The sequence below is a fragment of the Solanum pennellii genome, chromosome 8 (genome assembly GCF_001406875.1).
Source record: "Solanum pennellii chromosome 8, SPENNV200".
Lineage (NCBI taxonomy): Eukaryota > Viridiplantae > Streptophyta > Magnoliopsida > Solanales > Solanaceae > Solanum > Solanum pennellii.
In genome coordinates, this window is record NC_028644.1 from 67,300,397 (window position 1) to 67,322,189 (window position 21,793).

The 21,793-nt window shown below is 32.3% G+C and overlaps 5 protein-coding genes across 5 annotated transcripts in view; 4 read left to right on the forward strand and 1 right to left on the reverse strand.

Moving 5' to 3' along the window:
- Positions 1 to 539: 539 nt before the first annotated feature.
- On the forward strand, positions 540 to 920 carry LOC107027868 (auxin-responsive protein SAUR36-like). Its single transcript, XM_015228918.1, has one exon. It carries the CDS (start codon positions 540 to 542, stop codon positions 918 to 920), a length of 381 nt encoding a protein of 126 aa, XP_015084404.1.
- Positions 921 to 3,059: 2,139 nt separating this feature from the next.
- LOC107028158 (auxin-responsive protein SAUR36-like) lies at positions 3,060 to 3,891 on the forward strand. The gene has a single exon (XM_015229206.2). It carries the CDS (start codon positions 3,249 to 3,251, stop codon positions 3,693 to 3,695), a length of 447 nt encoding a protein of 148 aa, XP_015084692.1. The 5' UTR covers positions 3,060 to 3,248; the 3' UTR covers positions 3,696 to 3,891.
- Positions 3,892 to 8,906: 5,015 nt separating this feature from the next.
- On the forward strand, positions 8,907 to 10,018 carry LOC107027957 (auxin-responsive protein SAUR36-like). The gene has a single exon (XM_015229009.2). It carries the CDS (start codon positions 9,240 to 9,242, stop codon positions 9,723 to 9,725), a length of 486 nt encoding a protein of 161 aa, XP_015084495.1. The 5' UTR covers positions 8,907 to 9,239; the 3' UTR covers positions 9,726 to 10,018.
- Positions 10,019 to 11,395: 1,377 nt separating this feature from the next.
- LOC107027344 (vacuolar-processing enzyme beta-isozyme) lies at positions 11,396 to 15,535 on the reverse strand. The gene is made up of 9 exons (XM_015228521.2): positions 15,236 to 15,535; positions 14,517 to 14,681; positions 13,661 to 13,817; positions 13,457 to 13,542; positions 13,171 to 13,370; positions 13,015 to 13,063; positions 12,592 to 12,798; positions 11,951 to 12,157; positions 11,396 to 11,856 (listed from the first exon to the last, which is right to left on the reverse strand). Exons 1-9 carry the CDS (start codon positions 15,473 to 15,475, stop codon positions 11,674 to 11,676), a joined length of 1,494 nt encoding a protein of 497 aa, XP_015084007.1. The 5' UTR covers positions 15,476 to 15,535; the 3' UTR covers positions 11,396 to 11,673.
- Positions 15,536 to 18,548: 3,013 nt separating this feature from the next.
- Positions 18,549 to 21,793, forward strand: part of LOC107028487 (hsp70-Hsp90 organizing protein 2) — a 5,529-nt gene continuing 2,284 nt past the window's right edge. The window contains exon 1 of the mRNA XM_015229567.1: positions 18,549 to 19,620. Coding sequence (XP_015085053.1) covers positions 18,721 to 19,620 — 900 coding nt within the window. The 5' untranslated portion in view covers positions 18,549 to 18,720. The remainder of the gene's footprint in view (positions 19,621 to 21,793) is intronic.

The window sequence follows — 21,793 nt, forward strand, 5'->3', positions numbered from 1 at the left end:
TTTTTCCATGTCCCTCAATTCAATATATTTAATATTTCTCCAACAAATTCTGCTCATTTCTATCGTATTTGCCGACCATTTCCCACAGTCTATATATATATTATACGGTATATGTTATTTTTTTTTGTCTCAATTATATAACACCGGTAGAATTTAGAGACTCAGTCAAATTTTTTATATGGAATTTATCGTGTTATTTGAGTAACTTTTAAATATATAGCCGAATATTTTAATTTGTTAATTTTGTAAAATTTATAATATTTTCAACCTAATTTTGTAATATATACTCTAATAAATTAAAAATAAAATAACATAAATAAATTGAAATTGAAATAAAATTACAATTGGGCCCATACATTTCCAACGATTTATCTTTAAGCATATAACTCAAACAGACATGTCGTTTTGTGTTGTAGCCTCTTATATATAGTAATAGTAGTAATAAAATATATTCTTCCACTTATTATATAGATATATTAATAGCACCTAGCCAGTATTCACTTAATTGTTTTGTGACCAAAAAAAAATAAAATTGAGCTATGAAGAAAGTGAGAAGTTCGAAGCTGCAAAAATGTGTACAATCTCTAAAACAAGTAGCAAAACAAGTACTCTGTTTAGGGAAAAACAATTCGGGTTATTTCCGGGTTGGGCAAGAACCGAAGAAGAAAGTGAGTGTACCAAAGGGACATTTGGCTGTGTACGTGGGAGAGCAAGACGATGACACGTGTACAGTTGTGGTGCCAGTGATATACTTTAATCACCCACTGTTTGCTGAACTGTTGAGAGAGGCAGAGATGGTTTATGGGTATAATTATCCGGGTCGGATCCAAATACCCTGCCGGATATCCGATTTTGAGAACGTTAAATCAAGAATCGCCGCCACGGTCGGTGGTGGGAACCGCTGTGGAGAGCGGAGATGAAGGAAGAGTAGTATTTTGAGATGATACTCTGATTTATGCATGCAATAACTCTTTTACGTCCTGTAATTTAACATGTTATAACATTTATTTTGTTACGTTATCAATCAACACTATTAAATAGAGATTGTACTTACGTCCTTTAATTCGGTGACCTGATTATGTAAATTGTACTCGTTTCATCTCAATTTTATATAATATGTATTGCGTAAAGAGTTTGAAAAAAAAAAATCGTTTGACACTTATGGTCAAAAACAAGTTATAAATGTTTGAGTGGTACTAATAGATCATCTTATTAAGGGTGTGTTTATTAAGTTGGAAAATATCATCTTCAGCTAAGCTCTAGATATGAGAAGAAAAAAAATGACTTCCATAATAAAATGATAGAAGTAAAGAAAATAAATTCTGAAACATATTTTACGTAGATCATGTCCTTATCACCGTCCTACACATTTTACTTTTACCCTTTACCTGAAACCTCAATCGCCATAACCTCTCAACCCGATCCCATAATATTATTTTTTTCGATCAATCCACTTCCCATAATATCTTTTTTTAGATAACATATAAGTACGTTTAGACTTTAGAGTAATACTTTTTTACTTGCGTTTATTTTTTATGGGATTATTTTTTGTCATACCAAACAACACCTAAACGTAAAATGAGAAATTTAGAATAAACTAATTATGAATATGAAATAATGTCACTCTTTTTAGATAAGTTGGGAACAAGTACATCACATAATTAATGGTTACCAAACCATTAGCACACGAATGTACCACATAAAGACAAATAAACTAATGTATATAATTTGTTACACTTCATATCTCCAGCTATAAACAAGTTGTTTATTTGTCGCTAAACATCACTACTTAATTAGTGTAAATCTTATCATAAACAATTACCTTTCGAGGAATCTACCTTTGAGCTATCACAAAGATTTATAGCCATATAGATAAGTCAAAAAGTAATTTAGATAACAAATTTTAATAGTCTTTATTTCTTATTTAAATTTTATATTAAATTAAATAATATCACATAAATTAAGGCGAAGAGACCAGTAATAAGTAAGAATTGTTGGATATCAGTAATATATTCCACAATGTTTAATAAAGACAAAATTGTGTGGAAATGACTGAAGATTCCAGATTGGCTTGCATGGTATTGGCAAGACAAGTTGTCGTAATGAAGTTGCTTAATAGGACATCCATAATTAAAAAAAGTTAAGATTAAGATTCATAATCTATCTGGGTTTGGGTAAATGAAGACAAGGATGACTAGCTTAATAATTAATCATATTACTAATCACAACTTAGTTAACAAACACGTCCGACACACATGCAACTTCCTAGCTAATTAATTACGTCTTCGTCATCACAATAATAAAGAATCTTATTTTCTACTAATCTACGATGTTAAATAGTATAGTTAATGATCAATTGGTCTTATTATATTCTCAATTTATTGATTATAGCATATAAATACAGAGATATCTTTAAAAAAAAACTTTTATACAAAAGAAGTTCCACAAGTATCAATTAATATTGATTATGTCCTCGGATATATATCTCATTTTCACCTTATCACCGTAGCCTCCGTCTTTCGTTATATTTAACTAGATTATGTAAATATATACGCTTAAGATAATACTTTTTGCTTATATACTTTAAACCCACTTCCAATTACAATTAATTTTACCACACATCCCACAATTTATATTAAAATTTAGTAAAACAAAATAATTCTAAAACTAAATACTCACTCATTTTATTTATATCAATTTTTTTATGTCTATCTTAAAAATTACATATTTTTATATGATCAATAATTTAATTTTAATGAATATATTTTATTATAGCAATATACACTATAAAATTTGAAAATCTTTTTCTTTCTTTCATAATCGACATTTAAGGAAAAATCTTATCATGAGGTGTTTATATCAAATTAATATAATTTTCATTATTATATTATTAATAAAAAATATATATATTAATTAATTATAATTAAATAAAATAAATTATAAATTTAAATATTTAATATATATATATATTGATTTGGAGTAAACACCGATACGAATAAATGTCAAAATCCAATAAGTGTTGATTACTTCTCATCGCGTGTGCCGACCATTTCCCTTATTTGATTTGCTACAACTGACTCTCATAAAAGCAGCTTTTCACACTTCTAAAAGGAAAAAAAAAACTCATTCTTCATTTACAACATTACAAAAATCTCTCTATAATAACATAACCAATTAACAATTCACGTTTTCATAGCAAGAACCTAAATCTTCTTCTATTTTTTCGTAATTTTTACAAATTTTGAGTTATGAAGAGATTGCTAGTAAGAGTTTTACTTCATCGGAGAAGAAAAGGAAGAATTTTCAGCAGAGCGATTTCAAACCTCTGTAAATTGGGACATTTTCTAAAACAGAGTACAAATAGACTCTGTTTTGGCAGACCCAATTCGGGTTACATCCGGGTCGGGCAAGAACCGATTGCTTCGAAGCAGGTGAGTGTACCGAAGGGGCATTTGGCTGTGTATGTGGGTGAGAAGAAAGATGACACGTGTAGAATAATGGTGCCTGTGATTTACTTTAATCATCCTCTGTTTGCTGAATTGTTGAAGGAAGCAGAGATGGTTTATGGGTATAATCATTCGGGTGGGATCCAAATACCCTGTCGGGTATCCGAATTTGAGAACGTTAAATCAAGAATCGCCGCCATGGGTGGTGGTGGAAACAGCCGTGGAGAGCGGAGCTGGAAGGGCAAGTAGTGATTTAGTTTTATGTTACATGCTTTGAAACTTGAAAGGAATTTTATTTGTACAAATTTTTGTTTAACTTTTTAGCCCAATTCTCAAATGCTCGTAGTTTTTCAAATTAAGTTAATAGTCAAAATCACATCTGAATTATTACGCTTTTTTCGTGAATTTCACATTTTAATTATATCTCATTACTTTTTTCTTTTAATCAAAACACATTTAGTTGAGTTGGTCTACATGCTTATAGAGATTGAAATACAATAGAGTTAACGGTCAAAATCACACTTAAGTTATTATCTTTTTTGAACTTCATGTTGTAATTATTTTTTATTTTATTAACTTATTTAAATTGTCACTCTTTTTATATTAAGACGAACTTTGATATTGAATTAATCTACACATATTTATAATTGCGTCGAACAATATTTGATTGAGATATTCTAGGGAAATTTCCTCTCAAAAATAGTAATTTGATAGCAACCAATGCTACCATACACACAGAGAACATTACTATTTCCTTATTTTGTAATGATTATTAAAGCTTCTTCGCTAATATTTGATCAACTCAACGTTGAGATATATTTTAGAATACATAGATTCGTGAACTTTTGATACAACTTTTAAGCAAATTCATTGGTTGACCAGGCCCACTTTTGAGTGGCAGAGTTGCAAGGTTACTTAATTCTGTTTGGCTTACTTTGAAATCTTCCATGTTATTGGTCAGCATAGGAAATTTGGACCTCCATTGACTTTGTATTGGGATTTGAGCTTATTGAACAGGGCAATATGTGCATATTAAAATTCGTTTACATGTTTAATTCAAACTCGATACTAATGGCATAAATACCAAAATCATCATGTGGTCGTTATAAATCATAATCCAAAAGTATTTATATTCAATCATAATTTGGATTCAGTCCATCTCTAACCCATCACATGGGCTTTATCATGGATAGATTATTAGCGTTACACTACAACGCTTGTCATACACAACATGTTATTCCTTGTGATTAAGCTCATGAACTTGATTCTGCTACACTTAATTGTGATAAGGATAAAAAATTTATCATTGTGCCAAAAGTTATGATATGATTGTAAGGGCATAATTTTAATTATTATTTTAGTTAAGTCTATCAAGTAGACGTCATATCCGATCATGACTTCAATCTGACCTAGTTTGATTCATCACCCGAGCCTTGTCATCTACGTTATCCAATATTAATACTTATATATTTGATTTTGAAGGTGAAAATGGCAATGTGATATAGTGCTAAGGAAAATAATAGTTTGAACTATATATATCTGCATCAGAACCTAATTTCTTTAACAACAATAAAAAATGAAAAAAAAGGGGGGAATATATTCATTTAGATTGCAACTTCTCAGTATTGTAACTTATAACAAACTATAAGCTATATTTGTTAAATATAAACGACAATAAAACAATAATTACCATATAATTATTATTTAAATGATGTGTTGAATTAAATATTAAACAAGTAAAAATAAATTGAATCTCGAATTTGTAGATCGCTGCACGATGGTGACAAGATAAGGTGCCAAATTTCATGCAGCAGACTCCCAACTGTGTATTGTTGTTTTGTGTGCTCTGGCAATTTGTCGTAATGAAGTTGCTTCACACAGGATATCAATTAATGTGTTTTCTGTAAGACTAATTAATCATATAATAGTCCTTCTAGGTTTTGGTAAATTAAATTGAAACAACGTGATAAAGAATCACAATTTAGTGAACAAATACGACACAAATGTAACTTTTTAAGTGCAAGATTAAATGCTTATCGTGGGTTCGACACTCTTATCAATGACATAACACGCTCTATCACTTTATCGAGTCGTAGATATTGAAATTTTGTAAGATTCTACAAGACGTATTCAATTCAAATTGGGACTCCAGAAGGTGTCTAATTAGAGTTTTTGGAGGTTACTCAGTCCTATATAAAGAGTACTAAAATTCTTAAAATGCATCTCAAAATATCCATAAAGAGATCAAGATCTCAAATATTCCATAAAATCATGAAATATTCAGGGCCCTCTAATCAGGATAAATCTTAGGAGAATAGAAACTTTATTTGTGATTGTAATTTATTTCTTGTCACTTTAAAATTAATTGCAAACACGAACAATAACACCATTTTTTTAAAAAATAATAATAAAAAATATGTACCTTCAAATTTTTATCAACTCTTTATCTATAGATATTTAAATTGTACTAGTAACATTTAACCAGTGTACTATATTCACAACAAAAGGTTTGTTCCATTTTGATCTCATCACTCACCAAAGCACACAATTTCTTTTTCTTTTTCTTTATTTTAAACTTCTATTTTATAAATTTCAAATAAAGAAAAAAAAAATTTAAAAACATGACGAAGCACCTGCTAAATATGTGTGAACAAGGTTATTTACACAAATCTTTTTTCTAAAAAAAAGTTATTTATAAGATGTTATACTCGCAATGGTAAGGGATAATCTCTTAGAAAAAAAATATACCACTTTGGCCTAAAATGATTAATATCACATTATGTTTATAGTATCTTTAGGATATTTTAATTCAACAACTGATATCAAAAGTCTAAAATGAATAATATCACATCATATTTATAATATTTTCAGGATATTTTAATTTAACAATTGATATCAAAAGTCAGAACTACTGATTCGATGTGACGAAAGGAAATGATAGAGTGATGAGTAGTGCCTAACTTAGAGCAATTACTCGTCTACAAACTATTTGTTATCTTTACCCTAAAACTTTAAATATATTCACTCACACACGCGCAAAAAAAAAAAAAGGAACTAAGATTCGATAGGGTATACTATTTTTGTTGATATTAGTGAAACATAGCTCATCTCCAAATTAGCCTGACGATGAATTATGTGAAACTTCGTTTGATATGAAGCTTTTGGAAGAAAATTTGTACGAACTCGATCCAAAAATCACATGCTACAAATAATGTTTTCTTGGGTTGTTTTTGTCCAAAAAATAAAATGAAATAAACATATTATCTTAATTTTTCTTGTAGATTGGTGGCCATGTGGTGACCAGTTTGTAATTCTCCCATCTATGATCAATCTTGATTGGGAGGTTCAAATCTTTTATGGTCCAAACTCCAGCATTCCATGTGTATTACCAACCCAATAATTATTTTTGGTACATTTTTATGCCTTTTTTTTTCTTATAATAATAAATTAATAATACAGATGCTCAATTTTTAAAATTTATATACAAATATTTTGGTTGGCCAAAATTTCGAGCAACTGCATACATTCTTCTGGATCCTATGTATCTTCCCCATTAATGCTATTATTGAACAAGATTTTGTCACTTGACAATTGCATTAATTTGTATATATGTAATAATGCCTTCATTTTAAAAAAAAAAAAGTCTAGCACCATTATTTGAAAAGTCAACAATGGTTTTAAGTCATAACATTACGAAATACTTTGAACAGTGAAAATGGTAATTTGCAATTTTTTCTTTTTTTAAAAAAATTACCGTTGAAATCAAATACATTTAGATTTTTTATTAAGATTATTTTGGAATCGATTTTTATGTTATGACGTATGTTTTAATAACAACATTTACTATAGTTGCATGAGAAATTCAATTAGACAGACATTATCCAAAAAATAATTTAAAAAAGTATGGTAGATTGACCTTTTTTCCTACAATTGTGATTCGGTTATTAGAGTGTACAAGATCCATATAAACAACTTATGATGGATCATAGATCAAATGTTATTTTTCAGTATTGTTATAAGGGAAAAGGTTAAAAATGTCCTTAAATTATGTGAAAGGAATAAAAATGTTTTCAGTTTATAGTTTGGATAAAAAATGTCCTTGCCGTTAATATTTTGATTCGAAAATATCCTTGCAGTCAATACTTTGATTTAGAAATGCCCCTATAGTTACTAAATGGATCAAAAGTTTATGTGTTGACCCTATAATCTATGTATTGACGGAACGAACATTTTTGGACCAAACTACATATTTATTTGTTGACCCTATAAATTTCAAACATAGAGTTTTATGCCTCTTAAGTTTGAATAGTCTTTTACTCATTTGGTAGATACTTTCTTGGAATGTTATTTACATCAAATTAATATAATTTATTGCAATTGAATGATTTGATATAGTAAAATATATATTAGTCAATTGTGATTAAGTAAATAGTATTGTATTTTAACATATTACACATATTACATTAATTAATTTGACGTAAACATCCGCAGAATAACCTTAGGTTAAGAGTGGCTCAATGCACACTCTTCATTGAAAAATTATGAGATATCAAGAGGTTTAATGTTAATATTATGAGTCAATATGTTTAACGCACTACTCATATACCATCAATTTTTTCATACATACTTCGTTAAATTTCTGATTTCGTTACTAATCATAAATAAATCGTGGAGATAGCTACCCCGTTTGAGTCCTTTATTTAAACGTAACGTTTTAATGGTTTCTCCACATTTTTGGAGGAAAACAAAAGGATTTCTTTACTTGAATTAATTTTCTTTTAAAGGAAACTTAGTGGTTATTGCTGCAAAAGCCATATAAAGTCAAACCCTTTTAAAAAACTATTCAAAGTATTGAATTATAATTTTATTTTAGGGAAAATAATTAATTAGTTCCAATATTTTTATTGTTAATGCCCTTACGTGGCGGGAGTTTATGTATAAACGAATCCCACTAACATTCTTTATTTTCAAAATAAGTGGGCTAAATAAAATTGCTACTTTCACGGAGATCTCATTTATAAAAATTAAGAAAAATAACATAATGAAAAAAAAAATTGACTTTAAAAAACGTTTCAAGTTAAGACTTAAAAAATAATTATCGAGAAATTACCTTATCATTAACATTTGAGTTTCAAATGTGTAAATGAAAATAAAGTATTTTTTTCGAAAAGATGCGATTTGAGAATACATTTTTATATTAAAGAGTTGTGATGTTTTTGATAATGCACATTTTTTATCATTTAAATCAGCTATCATTAATTATAGTTATTTCATATTCAAATGACGATATATTAAAATTGTTATCTTATTTATTAATTTTTTAAAAATATAACAAATCAATACTGAATAAGTAAAAATAAACGGAAAATATATAACCTAACAAGTTCTTGAATTATTTTTAAAAAAAATAAAAAATCTCTGTCCAAAGGGGCCTTAATTACTGGCCCCTCAAACCTCATACAGCCGCGAAGCATCACAACGACTAATCAGCTGACCACTCTTCTTCTCTGTCTCTCTTTTTATTTCTCTCCATAAATATATCTCAAACTCCAACAATTCTCATCAATTCTCATCGTGTGTGCCGACCATTTCTTCCTCCCATACCCCCCATCTCTCAAATCTATATAAACAGAGTGATACATTTGTTCCTCCATATTTGACTTGTCACAGCTCTCTTACATCAAGAACCAAATCCCCCTTCAAAAGGTGGCATTTACCACTTCTTGAAGTACTCTGTTACTAACCCATTGTCAAAAAAGGTGTTTTTTTTTTCTCTTTTCAACATTTTAAGATATGAAGAAAAACAGAGGTTTTAGAATTGGGCGGAGATTGGTGAGAGTTTTCAGCTGGTTGATTCACCGGAGAAGAAATGGAAACAAGCGGCTGAGTTGTGCAAGCAGAGCAATTTCAAAGCTCTGTAAATTGGGGGTTTTGCTGAAACAGAGAGCTAAAGGACTCTGTTTTGGGAAACCCAATTCGGGTTACATTCGGGTCGGGCAAGAACCGATTGATCTGAAGCAGGTGAGTGTACCAAAGGGACACTTGGCTGTATACGTGGGTGAGAAGGAGGATGACACGTGTAGAATTGTGGTGCCTGTGATATACTTTAATCATCCTCTGTTTGCTGAATTGTTGAGGGAGGCAGAGATGGTTTATGAGTATAATTATCCGGGTCGGATCCAAATACCATGTCGGATATCCGAATTTGAGAACGTTAAATCAAGAATCGCCGCCACGGGCGGTGGTGGTGGAGAGCTGAGGTGGAGACAGAGTTACTGATGAGTTGTGGCTGAGTCAGCATTGGAGAAAATTGTAATGTGCAAATAGCATAACCCTCCATCACAGGCCTTGTGTTGGGGAGGTTTAGTTTATGTTAGTTTTTTTATATTATAAAAAAAAAAAGACGGATCGATGCATTAAACTTTTGATACGTTGCGCTCTCGCTATGTTTCGCATAATGTCAAATGTTGTGGGTGTGAGGGATTTCTTTGTACAATTTTTTTGTCAACCTTCTAGATCAATTCTCAAATAAATGTAGTTTTTTTTTTGTAAATATTTAGATGTTCTTTGTATCTATTCTATTTATATTCTCTTAAAATATCACAAAGCAATATGATTTACAAATAAAAGTTTTGGATAAGCCATCGTAAATTGCATCTTTACATATGTTTATTTTATCGAGATCTCTCTCAAAAATAGAATGTCTACAACGTAGATGAAATAATTCACATCGTTGATTCGTACACAATAAATTAACTAAGAAAACCTCTCTAGAATCACATCGTCGTTTAGAAATTGATTAATCAATAAATAGACATGTATTTAATGAATGATCCTAGAGAGTGTTTAGGGTTTGGTTAATTAGGACTTAAAAGAGTCTCTTTAATGTTCTTTTTTTTTCAATCTTTTTGTTATTAGACTCAATAGTGTCTGTACATTATTTCTTCTTCTTTTTTTTTCAATCTTTTTGCTATGTTAGACTCAATAGTGTCTATAATACAGTATTTTCATTGGATGGTGTTTGTGGAGGTCTATCTTGGTTATGTTTCAGCACCTATCGTGATTCGTGACAATATAAAATAACAAATCTATAGTATAAATTTGTTAAATCAATTTTACCCATTCAAGCCTCTAATTTTGATTTCTCGAATAATTCGAATGTAGATATGGTGTAGACCGTAGAAATATCCTTTCCCTATAGTACAAAAAGATCGAAAATGACACATCTCATTTCACCTTTTCAGAGAGGTACTACTTTAATATCATTGAGAGTGAATTTTCTGTGTTATAGTTTTCGTACCACAAAAAACTACATCAAGAGATCGAACAATTAAAAAAGTATATATCATATCACATGTGCGTAGGGAAGGGATTAATATGGCCATCCACTTCTAAAGGGAATAAATTATAAGAATCTTCCTTCAAATAAATGAATATCAGACCATATCCCTACGAATCAGATATTCATTTAGGAGTTGAGAATATTTAATTAGAGTAGTTAGTTGATGCTTTTCCATGTTTAAAACTATTGACAATTCCCACATTTGATGTTGATTTTAATTATTCTTGGAGGCCACCAAACTAATGTATGTGTGTGTTCCAAATTGTTATATGTAATACCAAAATCAACCACAAGTACATATGGTGATGTGCATTTGATGGCTTAACGCTGAATTTATTGATATAAAAAATCGAATCGTACCATTGACACGCCTAGCGTTCATACACCACTTACTCTGTCAAAAACAATAAATAGGTATAGCATATATATATCACATGACAGGGAAGTTCTCTTATTATGGTCCAAGAAAATGAAATCAGCTTCGTTAGAAAAATTGTCATGTTGAATTTCATAAATTTGATTTTTTGATTGTTTAAAGTAGCTAGCTGAAAAAAATCCTTTAAATTTTTCTTTCCACACTACTTAATATTAGATTTGAGCTAAATCATTTGACGATGTTCACGACGAACATAACATTATAATATGAGTACCATTAAAGACTATTGTGCAGTGATTGGTGTACATACATAATACATTACTCGAAAGGAAGAGCATATAGGGACCTAAATTACTATCTAGGCAATTATTGACTATTGTGCAGTAGTTGGTGTACATACATAATACATCACTCGAAAGGAAGAGCATATAGGGGACCTAAATTACTATCTAGGCAATTATTGTTCAGTGTACGTCTGGCTAAAACAAGACCACTCGAGTTATCGATCATCAAGCGCTAAAGCCTCTGTTTGCAGTGGTATACTCCTCCAAACTATGTCCATTGCAAGCAGCCATAAAAGCATCCTCCATAGCATCTCTTGAGATACCATTGTTGCAAATGTTTGCAAATGCTCTCATGTGTTTCATGCCATATTGTGTTAGCGAACCACAATGTGCCTCAAAAAGGCGAACCTGTTGAAGAAAAAAAAGTATGAGCTCATGTTATGCACGTCATAACTTTTGACAACCATTTACTACACAGTAAAAACGCAGGTTCGTGGATTACCGTTGATTTTAGGCATTCCCAATCATCCACAAGAGGTAGACCAGGTTTTCGGACAGAGCTGAGAACAGAACCACCCTTTATTGGACCAAAAAGAAAGACACCAACTGCATCTATGCTACCATCAAGATGTTGCCTATGCAGCATTGTCTCAGTTATCTCTTTTCGAAGCTTGGCCTTTTCGAGTGAACTGTCTTCCAGCTTCTTATACTGTATAGACCAAGAAAACATGTACAAAGACCAAATCAAAATGATATAACACCAAGCAGAACTATAAACGGGTGCTCATGTATCTCTAAATTGGGGCGGGGGACTCTAAACTCGAACAATATCCCATAGGTGAATCCGTAACTTCCAAATTCCAATTCAAGCGCTAGTTCAATAAAAAGTATTGGCTACATCTTATAATCTGGATGTACATAAAAGGATCAGGGAATAACTGAGCTACCATACAAAAGAATGCTTCCACTTCAAGAACGGTCATCGGATAAAACAAAACATAAATGTAACTATAGTCACTAGACAAACGTTGTACCACCTCATATGACCAACAAACATTTCTACTTCGATGAATTTTAATCCCTCTACTACTCAAATGTGTAGTGAAATTACTCAATTACTGTACAAAGATATTCAAAACTTACTCTTTCCCATAAGAAGAGAAGATCAGCATCCCTCTGGTTGACAACCTCCAATCGTGTAAAATCGATCTTGTTCGCCGGAAGATTCACAGTGGCAGGATCAAATCCTTGGTACAAATAAACTTTCTCAGGCTTGATTTCTTTGCTTCCATATTCCATAACATGAGATCCAGCATTATAGTTGTTTGAGTTGGAAGTTCTTTCCTTCACCTACAAGACAATATAGCATTAACATCCAACGATCATGACGACTCAGAAACTATGTTGCCCAGACTCTTCAATAATACCACCAGATGCGTCTCGTATCCTCCAAATATAGTGCATTTTTGGAGGATCTGAAACGGGTGACACACACATTTGAAAAGTTCGAGCAACATAGCTCACAAGAATGTATTAGATACCAAATAAAAGTCTTGGTTCATTCACCTTCTCGTACTGCTGTTTTATTGTTTCCTTCTTCAGGTTATGAGACTCGCTGAAAGCAAGTTAAACATTGACTAATCATCAGCAGATTGGTTTTGTAATTATAATTTCCCAAATATTACACCTTACCAATAAAGCAAACATTTTCTTTTACATTACCTGTCCTCCATCCATGCAACACTATACAAGTCTCCCAAACATGTGATATATTCTGATGGAGGTGGAGGATCCATTCCTGGGCAATACGTCCCCCAACTGCTTTCTTCAGCGTTTGAGGCTGTCGTCACATAAATGTTCAAGTTTTCAGGCATTAAACCCTCGAAGACACTACCACTCTCACAAGCTTCAATATAAAGGACCTGCATAAAGCACAACATACTATATAATTCTGATAGGAAATGGAACTATCAAGTTCATATATATGTAAAATACATTGAGTTCTTACCATCTCTTTATAGGTCCCAGCTGCGTATTTTTTCTTCAAGACCTCAATTAAATCTTTGCCATAAAGGTAAGGCATGTTGGGCATCCCTGAAACAAAGATAAACCAAAATGTGTTCCGATTGATTGCTAATAGCTGCAGCTCAAATATAATTTTTCTTTGTCAAATAGTATAAATCAGATACAAGCGGTGGGATTACGAACTCACCAAGCACCCCTGGACCACCATGATCGGAGTAATACAAAAATATCCTGTCATTCGGTCCACTGTTGACGACCTTCCCACTTCCACCTTTCACGGCACTTTTATCACCAAGAAGTACAGCATACAAGTTTGCTGCAGTGACGTGCTCACCGGTATAGTCCTACCATAATCATCTTATCAAATGTGAGATTACTGCTGGCTAAAAGAAAGAAATGAATAATGTACCCTTCAAAATCAATCAATTCCGCGAAATAATGCAGAAGTACAAGAACCAAGCTTCATATTTTTCTAAAATAGTTCAGCAACTATCTTGTGTTTCCACATTTCAATTTGCTCCTATCACGTACCAAGATGAGCTTCGTAATCTGATCAGCTTTGATTAAGAAACTCAAAACATAGATTAAGTACATACTAACCAATTCGATTTTGTAGGAGTCTAAAAAAGAGTCTGAATTCGCCAACTAGACTGATACCGATTAAAGAATCTCATTACTGTATCATATAGGGAAGAAAAAAACGAGTTCCGCGATGGTTCGTGGATTCATACTCCCAAACAAAAGTTTCATAACTACCATATTCAGGTCCAGGGTATCAAATTATCTAAGCAGTTCACAGCCTTTGCATCTACTAGTGGAGCTATATTTCTAATTTGAGGTTCAATGTCTTACTAAAACAACTAGAGGCACACCATCTTTAAATGGAGAAATGAAATGTTATGACTAACCACATATGCTACGACATGACAGAAGATCTTACATTTGAAAGCTGTCAAATTACATTCAGGAGTTTAGTTAAAATTAAGTGTGTATACACAATGCACAAAAGGAAACAAGAATAAGATATAAAATTTGGTAATTACCTTAGGCACACCAGCGTAGACATCACTACCATTTGGATGATTGATTATGACTCCAGGTCTTGGATTCAACTCGCTCTTGGCGATGTCATCGTACATGAATACTACTATGTTCTCATCTTTCAATCCTCCTCTTTTCAAAATTTGGTAAGCATGACATACATCTGCCTGCATTCATCCCATATAACTTCAAACCACTTAGCAGAACGTATAAATCGAAAAAATAGCTAAATCCCTCAACTTGTTTAGTAATGGCAGCAACAACATCTCTAAATATATACTAATTCCTAACTTGCATTAAACAACTGGAGTTTGCTATATATATCATCAATTCAGCTGACATATGTTCAACATGCACTACAAACAAGAAAACTGTGAATTACAGGGATTACTATGAAAATTTGTAGGAAAATAAGTTTCTAATACTTATTCCCAGGAAAATCCTCACGTAATTCACACTGTTTTTATATAGTGATGCGTACAAATAGACACTTGCACTATCATAAAGCTAAACATCAAAAATACCAAAATAGTGGCCAGAAAGTTAATCCAAACTAGAGCAGATAAAACAAATTCATTTTTTTCTAAATACTACTGCCAATTTTCTTGCAATCACAATAGTGAAAACACACTTACAGAATGAAAATTGCCACACTTTAGGTCTCAAAATTAGTACTAATTTTTTCTACTGTAGAATCTGCATGTTCATGGTCATAAATTACCTGATGCCGATAATTTCCATACCCATTTGAACCAGCCACAAGAACCGCCCACCGCACGCCGCCACCGCCTTCCTCCGTTTCATCACCATCATCACGATCTACCGGCGACCGTATCAAGGGGTCCCAGAAGCGGTTGGGCCTGCCTAACCTTCTACTATCAATTTTTGGCTCAATAGAAATAGCCCCCACCATAACTAACAACATCAAGGTTACACATACTGTAAAATTACAAGACCCCATCAACAAAACAGTTAAAAAAAACTCAAATTTTGAATGAAATGAAGGTGAAGAAACAGAGGAGCTGAGAATTAGTGAAGTGTTGGGTTTTTGTTATGTATGTGGCGGTGGTGTGTATACATGCAAAAGCAGAGAGTGCCACCTATCAACTCATGTGGGACCAATAGTACCAGGTGTTACAAATAATACTTTTACGACTACCATTACAAATCACCTCGATCATCACAATCATTAATCACAATCATTACTCACAATCATAATAATAGTTTTTAATCGTCAATCATTATCACATTTAAAAATAATTATAATCATAATGCTACACCATTGTTGTCAATCCTCCACCCATACAATTAGCAATGTCATGACCAACTATCATCGAAGATCTCCTTGACAAAATATGAAGACCTTAGGCCTAAAATATATAGAAAACGTTATGTATAAATATTATTCTTTCTATTTCATAAAAAATGATCTAATTTAATTTGATATAAAATTAAAAAAAACTTTTAATCTTAATTATTGCCAATATTGATATAAATTTTTGTACAACACAACATTGATACGATGAAATCATAAAACTGATACCTCTAAAATTTTAATTTAGTAGTCAAAGTGGTTCTAACAACTTCTAAGATTGTGGTATGAAGTTATCATCTGTTTCGAAATATTTTATTTTGGGTGAGGTATAATTAACAAAAAATATTTTAGTGTATTTTTTATTTTTGACAAGTGTTACAGCAGTAGCGGTGCAACTTTGAGGGGGCGTTTGATTGACATTTTTAGTAGGAAAATTATAATATATAATTTTAAAAATAATTTGTTTTTATATATATCTATATATGTTCTTTGATTTTTATGTGATATATGGGACCCATTATCTCTGTTTATTCACTCAACACAATGACGGACATGCTTGGTGACGTGGTCACACATAATTTAAAATGATCAGTTGTACATTAATTATCTAAAAATTATATTATATATATAAAAAATCGTACAAAGTATATAGATAAAAAATTATATTTTATATGCTATATTAAATCTTTATTGTTTATAACGAAATTTTACACTTCATCATTAATCATGAAGTTTCTGAGTCACATTAAACATTTCATGATAGGAGCATGCACATTGTGTTGCCTCGCCTCTCTCTCAATTTTGTTTTGTTATACTCTATTTTTCATCGGTAACTGTTACTTTAAGCACATCTTTATGCTAGTTTCCGCAAGAAATAGCTCAACTTAGGATATATTCGATAGGAAGGAAAATATTTTTGCCAAACTGACTCGATATTTTTGTAAAAAATTATTATGTATACAAATTAGAAATTTAGTTTCCTAGATTAATTTTATTAATAAATGTTATAAAAATATGAATTTGGCCACCAACATTTTGTAAAGTTTTAAAATGATAAATGATATTGAAAGAAAATGATAGTGAAAAGGTAGACAAGTAATAAGAAAAGGAGTATTATATCTAGCAAATATGTTATACTAATTCCTTAGCTATGGATGTCTCCACATTTAAAGTTGAGTGACCAATGTTACGCATGTTTGTTGCAAGTTAAAGAGGCAAAGGTAGTAATAGTACTCATTATATATGTACTTCATGCACACAATTGGAATAAAAAAGCTCTCATCCCTCCCTAAGAGGATGCACCATCACTTTCAAATCCCTAGGTGATTTGGAGCTCTATTTGTAACTTGTAAGAAATTTCAGCTCGATTTGATTGTTGGCTCTGATTAGGATCATCAGAACATTCAGAAAGATTCTCTTGAAAAGCTTGACTTGAGTCATCAATTTCAGCTTACACATGTTTGATCGTTCGTCTGATAAAGTGTACAAAAATAATATAAAATAATGTGTGTTTGTATTAGTAGTGCCTATGTTAGTTACACATATAATATCTTTTATGAATTGTTTGATTTGGTTGTTTGATAGAGTGTATAAAAATAATTTTCAATAGAGTGTACTAGTAATATATGCATAAATAATGATTGTATTAATTATGTTTGCATTGGTTATGCATAAATTATTTCGTATGCATCATTTGGTTTGGTGTATACAAATAGTATGTATTGTATAAAAATGTTATTTTATAAAAATCTCCTACGTAATTGGAAATATGTAAAATTGCTTTTGAGGGATGATTGAGTTTTTAAACATGCTAATGCATGTAATAAGTCCATTCGCATTAATTTACTCCTATCTAGAAATTCATGATAATATAGTCTTGCATCAGTTATATATAGCATAAAAAAGTGCACCAAACAAAGTAATACTAATTCATAGGATTAATGTGTGCATTATATTTGTTTACACTCTATTAAACGACCCGTTAAAAAAGTGTCAAGTAAAATTGAAGACTTAAAATTTTCAAATTTAGAGCCATACAATAGATAAAAATCCAATTGAACAAGAATCGTATTAAAATTTTAGTTCTATCTTTGAAAAATTGCAAATTAGAGACACAATTATTGTAGCAAAATTTCAAGAGCAAAGTGTCAATAATTTATTTTCTTCAAAAAACCCAATTAAATCCTGTTATGATTTTGAACGTATAACTTATAAGGGATGGTCATGGCCAAATCTCTGTGTTTTTAAATTTTCAAAAGATACTATTTTACCATTTAAGGGAAAATAACCAACGAAATCGAATTTTGATTTGTATATTATTGTATATAGACATATAAATACCATCTACATATGTTGGATGTATAATATTATGTTTCAAAGTTTTTAAATACTTTTACTTAAAACAGATCAAATTTTGTATATTATTATATAACAATGTTTATTAAATATCAAATTATGTTTTAGCCTAAACATATGTAATTTAAACTTTTAACTTTTATTAAGTAATTGTATATATATTTTAAAAAAATATTATTTAGATGCACCAAACTCTCTAGAATTAAAAAATTGAAGGTCCCACCACAAAAATTTAATTTATTGTATCCAATTTTACCATCTATGTTTAATTCTTCTCCCAATTTAACTTGGAAATATTAAAAAAAAAAAAAAACGAATCCCTCTGTTTTGATTAAAGCTAACCCTAGAAATTCCAATAATAACTCTAATCGTCATCGAACTTTCCAGAACCTCAAACCAGAACCTACAAGAACCCTCTAGTCCCCACTACCACACAAACCCCTCTTTTATAAAGCCCTAAAAACTCAAAATCCTTAATCCCTTCACTCAAATTCTTCTTCAGATTTCTTCAAATAAATTCCTGTAAGTCAGCAGCCATGGCTGATGAAGCTAAGGCCAAAGGTAACGCAGCTTTCTCCGCCGGCAATTTCACCGACGCTATTAACCATTTCACTGAAGCCATCAATCTTGCTCCCACCAATCATGTTCTTTACTCTAACCGATCTGCTGCATACGCTTCATTAGGGAAATATTCCGATGCTTTATCCGATGCACAGAAAACAGTTGACCTAAAACCCGATTGGGCGAAAGGGTATTCTCGTTTGGGTGCCGCACATTCTGGACTTCACCATTATGAAGATGCGGTTTCTGCTTACAAGAAGGGGCTTGAGATTGATCCGACTAATGAGGGTTTAAAATCGGGTCTTGCTGATGCTCAATCAGCTCAGGCTCGATCTCGAGGTCCGGCGGTTCCGCCCAGCCCGTTTGGTGATGCGTTTTCCGGTCCGGAGATGTGGACTAAGTTGACTGCGGATGCGAGTACAAGGGGTTATTTGCAACAGCCTGATTTTGTTAACATGATGAAGGATATTCAGAAGAACCCGAGTAATTTGAACCTTTATTTGAAGGATCAGAGGGTAATGCAAGCACTTGGAGTTTTGTTAGGTGTGAAATTGTCGACGAGGATGCCAGAGGAGGACGATGAGATGCCGGAAGCTTCAACGGAGAGGAAGAGACCAGCAGATACGGAGCATGTGAAGGAGGAGAAGCGTCCCGAGCCTGAACCAGAGCCGGAGCCAATGGAAGTGTCTGAGGAGGAGAAGGAAATTAAAGAGAAGAAAGCGAAAGCACAGAAGGAGAAAGAGGCGGGTAATGCAGCTTACAAAAAGAAGGATTTTGAGACTGCAATTCAGCACTACACTAAGGCTATTGAGCTTGATGATGGAGACATATCCTTTATTACTAACCGCGCTGCTGTCTACTTGGAGATGGGAAAGGTATTATTCCCAAACCTTAATACTCGTAATGTTATTTGGCTAGATAAGGAGTACTTGTTTGTTTGACTTGCATGGTATATTAATGTAGTAGTGAAGGTTAAAGTAAATTTTTTTAAAAGAAAACCAAGTCCATTTGTCTTGCCTAGTTCGTGCTTTATCTGTTTTTATGATCCCTGCTTGCTACAATTGATCTAGTCTTTAACATGATCAAAACAAGTTGTAGTTTCTGAAATATTGCACTTTGGAGTTAGCCTAGCCAGCGTAGTTAAGCTGAAGTTAGTGGTAGTCAAGGGTTGGAATCTAGCTGTGTGGTAGGATAGTACACGTCCTGCTTGAGTTGTTTAAAAAAGTGGCACTTCAATGGTTATGAGTTTTTGCTTTTGGAAGTTGTATAGATATGTTGAAAATAGACAACAATCCTCAATATTGGATGAGAGACTGTATAAATTGGAATGGAGGGAGTATCAACCTTTACTACTTATGTGTTTGCCGTCATTATGCATTTTTATGGTGACATGCTTGAGGGAATTTGAGTTCATCATTAGCGTTGTTGATGTGGTTGAAGGATTTCATTTTTCTCCTAGGTTAAAGGCCATCGGTAGTGCTGTAACACCTCGGTGAGGTCGGTTTCTTTTTCTCAATTTGTAACTAAGGTTGTGGGGTTTGTTTTGAGGTTTTAGTTGGGTGTCATATAAGAAATGTTGTAGTTGAGAGGGTGCAGAGTATCATAGAGGGAAATTGAATTTGGCTTATTGGCAGTTTTATGATGCTGGATGTAATGTATTTATGTAGAAGCGTTCAGACATATGGGGGATATATCCTTCTCAAGGCGTTCATTTTTCGTTTGGGCGTTTGGCTTGGTTGTTATTAGACCCTTGTCAGATTGCTATAGTAGTATTTCTCATCAATGATCTACTTTTTTTTATCAGTCAATTGTCTAGGGTTGCTGATCTTCTTTGCTATCTGTTCCCTTTTCATTTTTTTGGGTGGTGGAAGAGGGTGTCTCTGATTTTTCCTGCTGGGTAGAATTGCCTAACTGAGTTGTCTTTCCTAATATATTAGAAGAGCATATTAATTAATGAAAGGTTTTGCATTTAAAATGTAAAAGCTGATCTGTTAATCTCCAGATGGTATGTCTATCTGAAACCTATGAACAGCTGTGAAGTGGTGATAGTACAGGTGCTCATGCATTGATTCATTCATTAGCTTGTATTAGGCATGGAATGTGTGTTGCTCTTCATTGAAGATCTGCTTGTGTCATTGACCTTAAAATTCTATACAATGTCCTGTTATACTTGTTAGGTTCCCAATTGGTGCTAGGCTAACAGTGATGTGTCACATTATTTAAAAGGGAACATAATGTCCTTAGAAGAAACCCAAATGTTACAGAAGATGTAGTTAAAACACTGATATTGATAACTTTCATGCACAGATATTTGTAAATTATGTTCATCAATTTCTTTTTTGATTTTTCGTTTATTCTAGCCTTCCATAATTGATGCAGCTTAGAGTTGTTTGCTAATGGTTGTGAAGTAAATGTGTGACTTTTTGCTTTAGGAATTGTTTAACAATGGTAGTAGTCTCTTTAAATTCTTTACAAAACTTGCTCTCTTCAAAAACTCTATATATATTCACGTATGTGGTGGTAGTAATCACTTCCTCTTGTGTGGTAATGAAGCCTGTATATAGGCTTCTCCTGGGAGATCTGTGTCTGTCCTGGTATCTAGCTGTTTGAATGGGGATTTCTCATTGCTGCCATGCCTTTTTGGGTGGATCATGCGTTAAGAGTACTCCGGTTTGTCAGAAAGATACATCTGGCCAGAAAAGCAAAATGCTTATAAATTCCGTGAAAGGAATTCTGAAATGAATTGAAGCTACTAACTGACACAACAGAATCTGTGGATTAGGGGTGGAGGTTGTGAGTTCATCGGAGTTCTTTTCTAATTTCTAATATGATTAATCACCAAAGTTGACCCTTCAAACTGTTAAGTTTAAGGGAAAGGGTTTGAGTTAGTCCACTTCCTTTGCTCATTTAGTCTCCATCTAGGACCAAAAATAGCCATATAAAGCCAAGGGGTGAGTGGAGATGATCTTTGCCAACTTACTCCCACCTATATGTCCTTGATTTTTCTGGTGACTGCGTGACATGATACTTGGTCATTGGGGGGGGGGG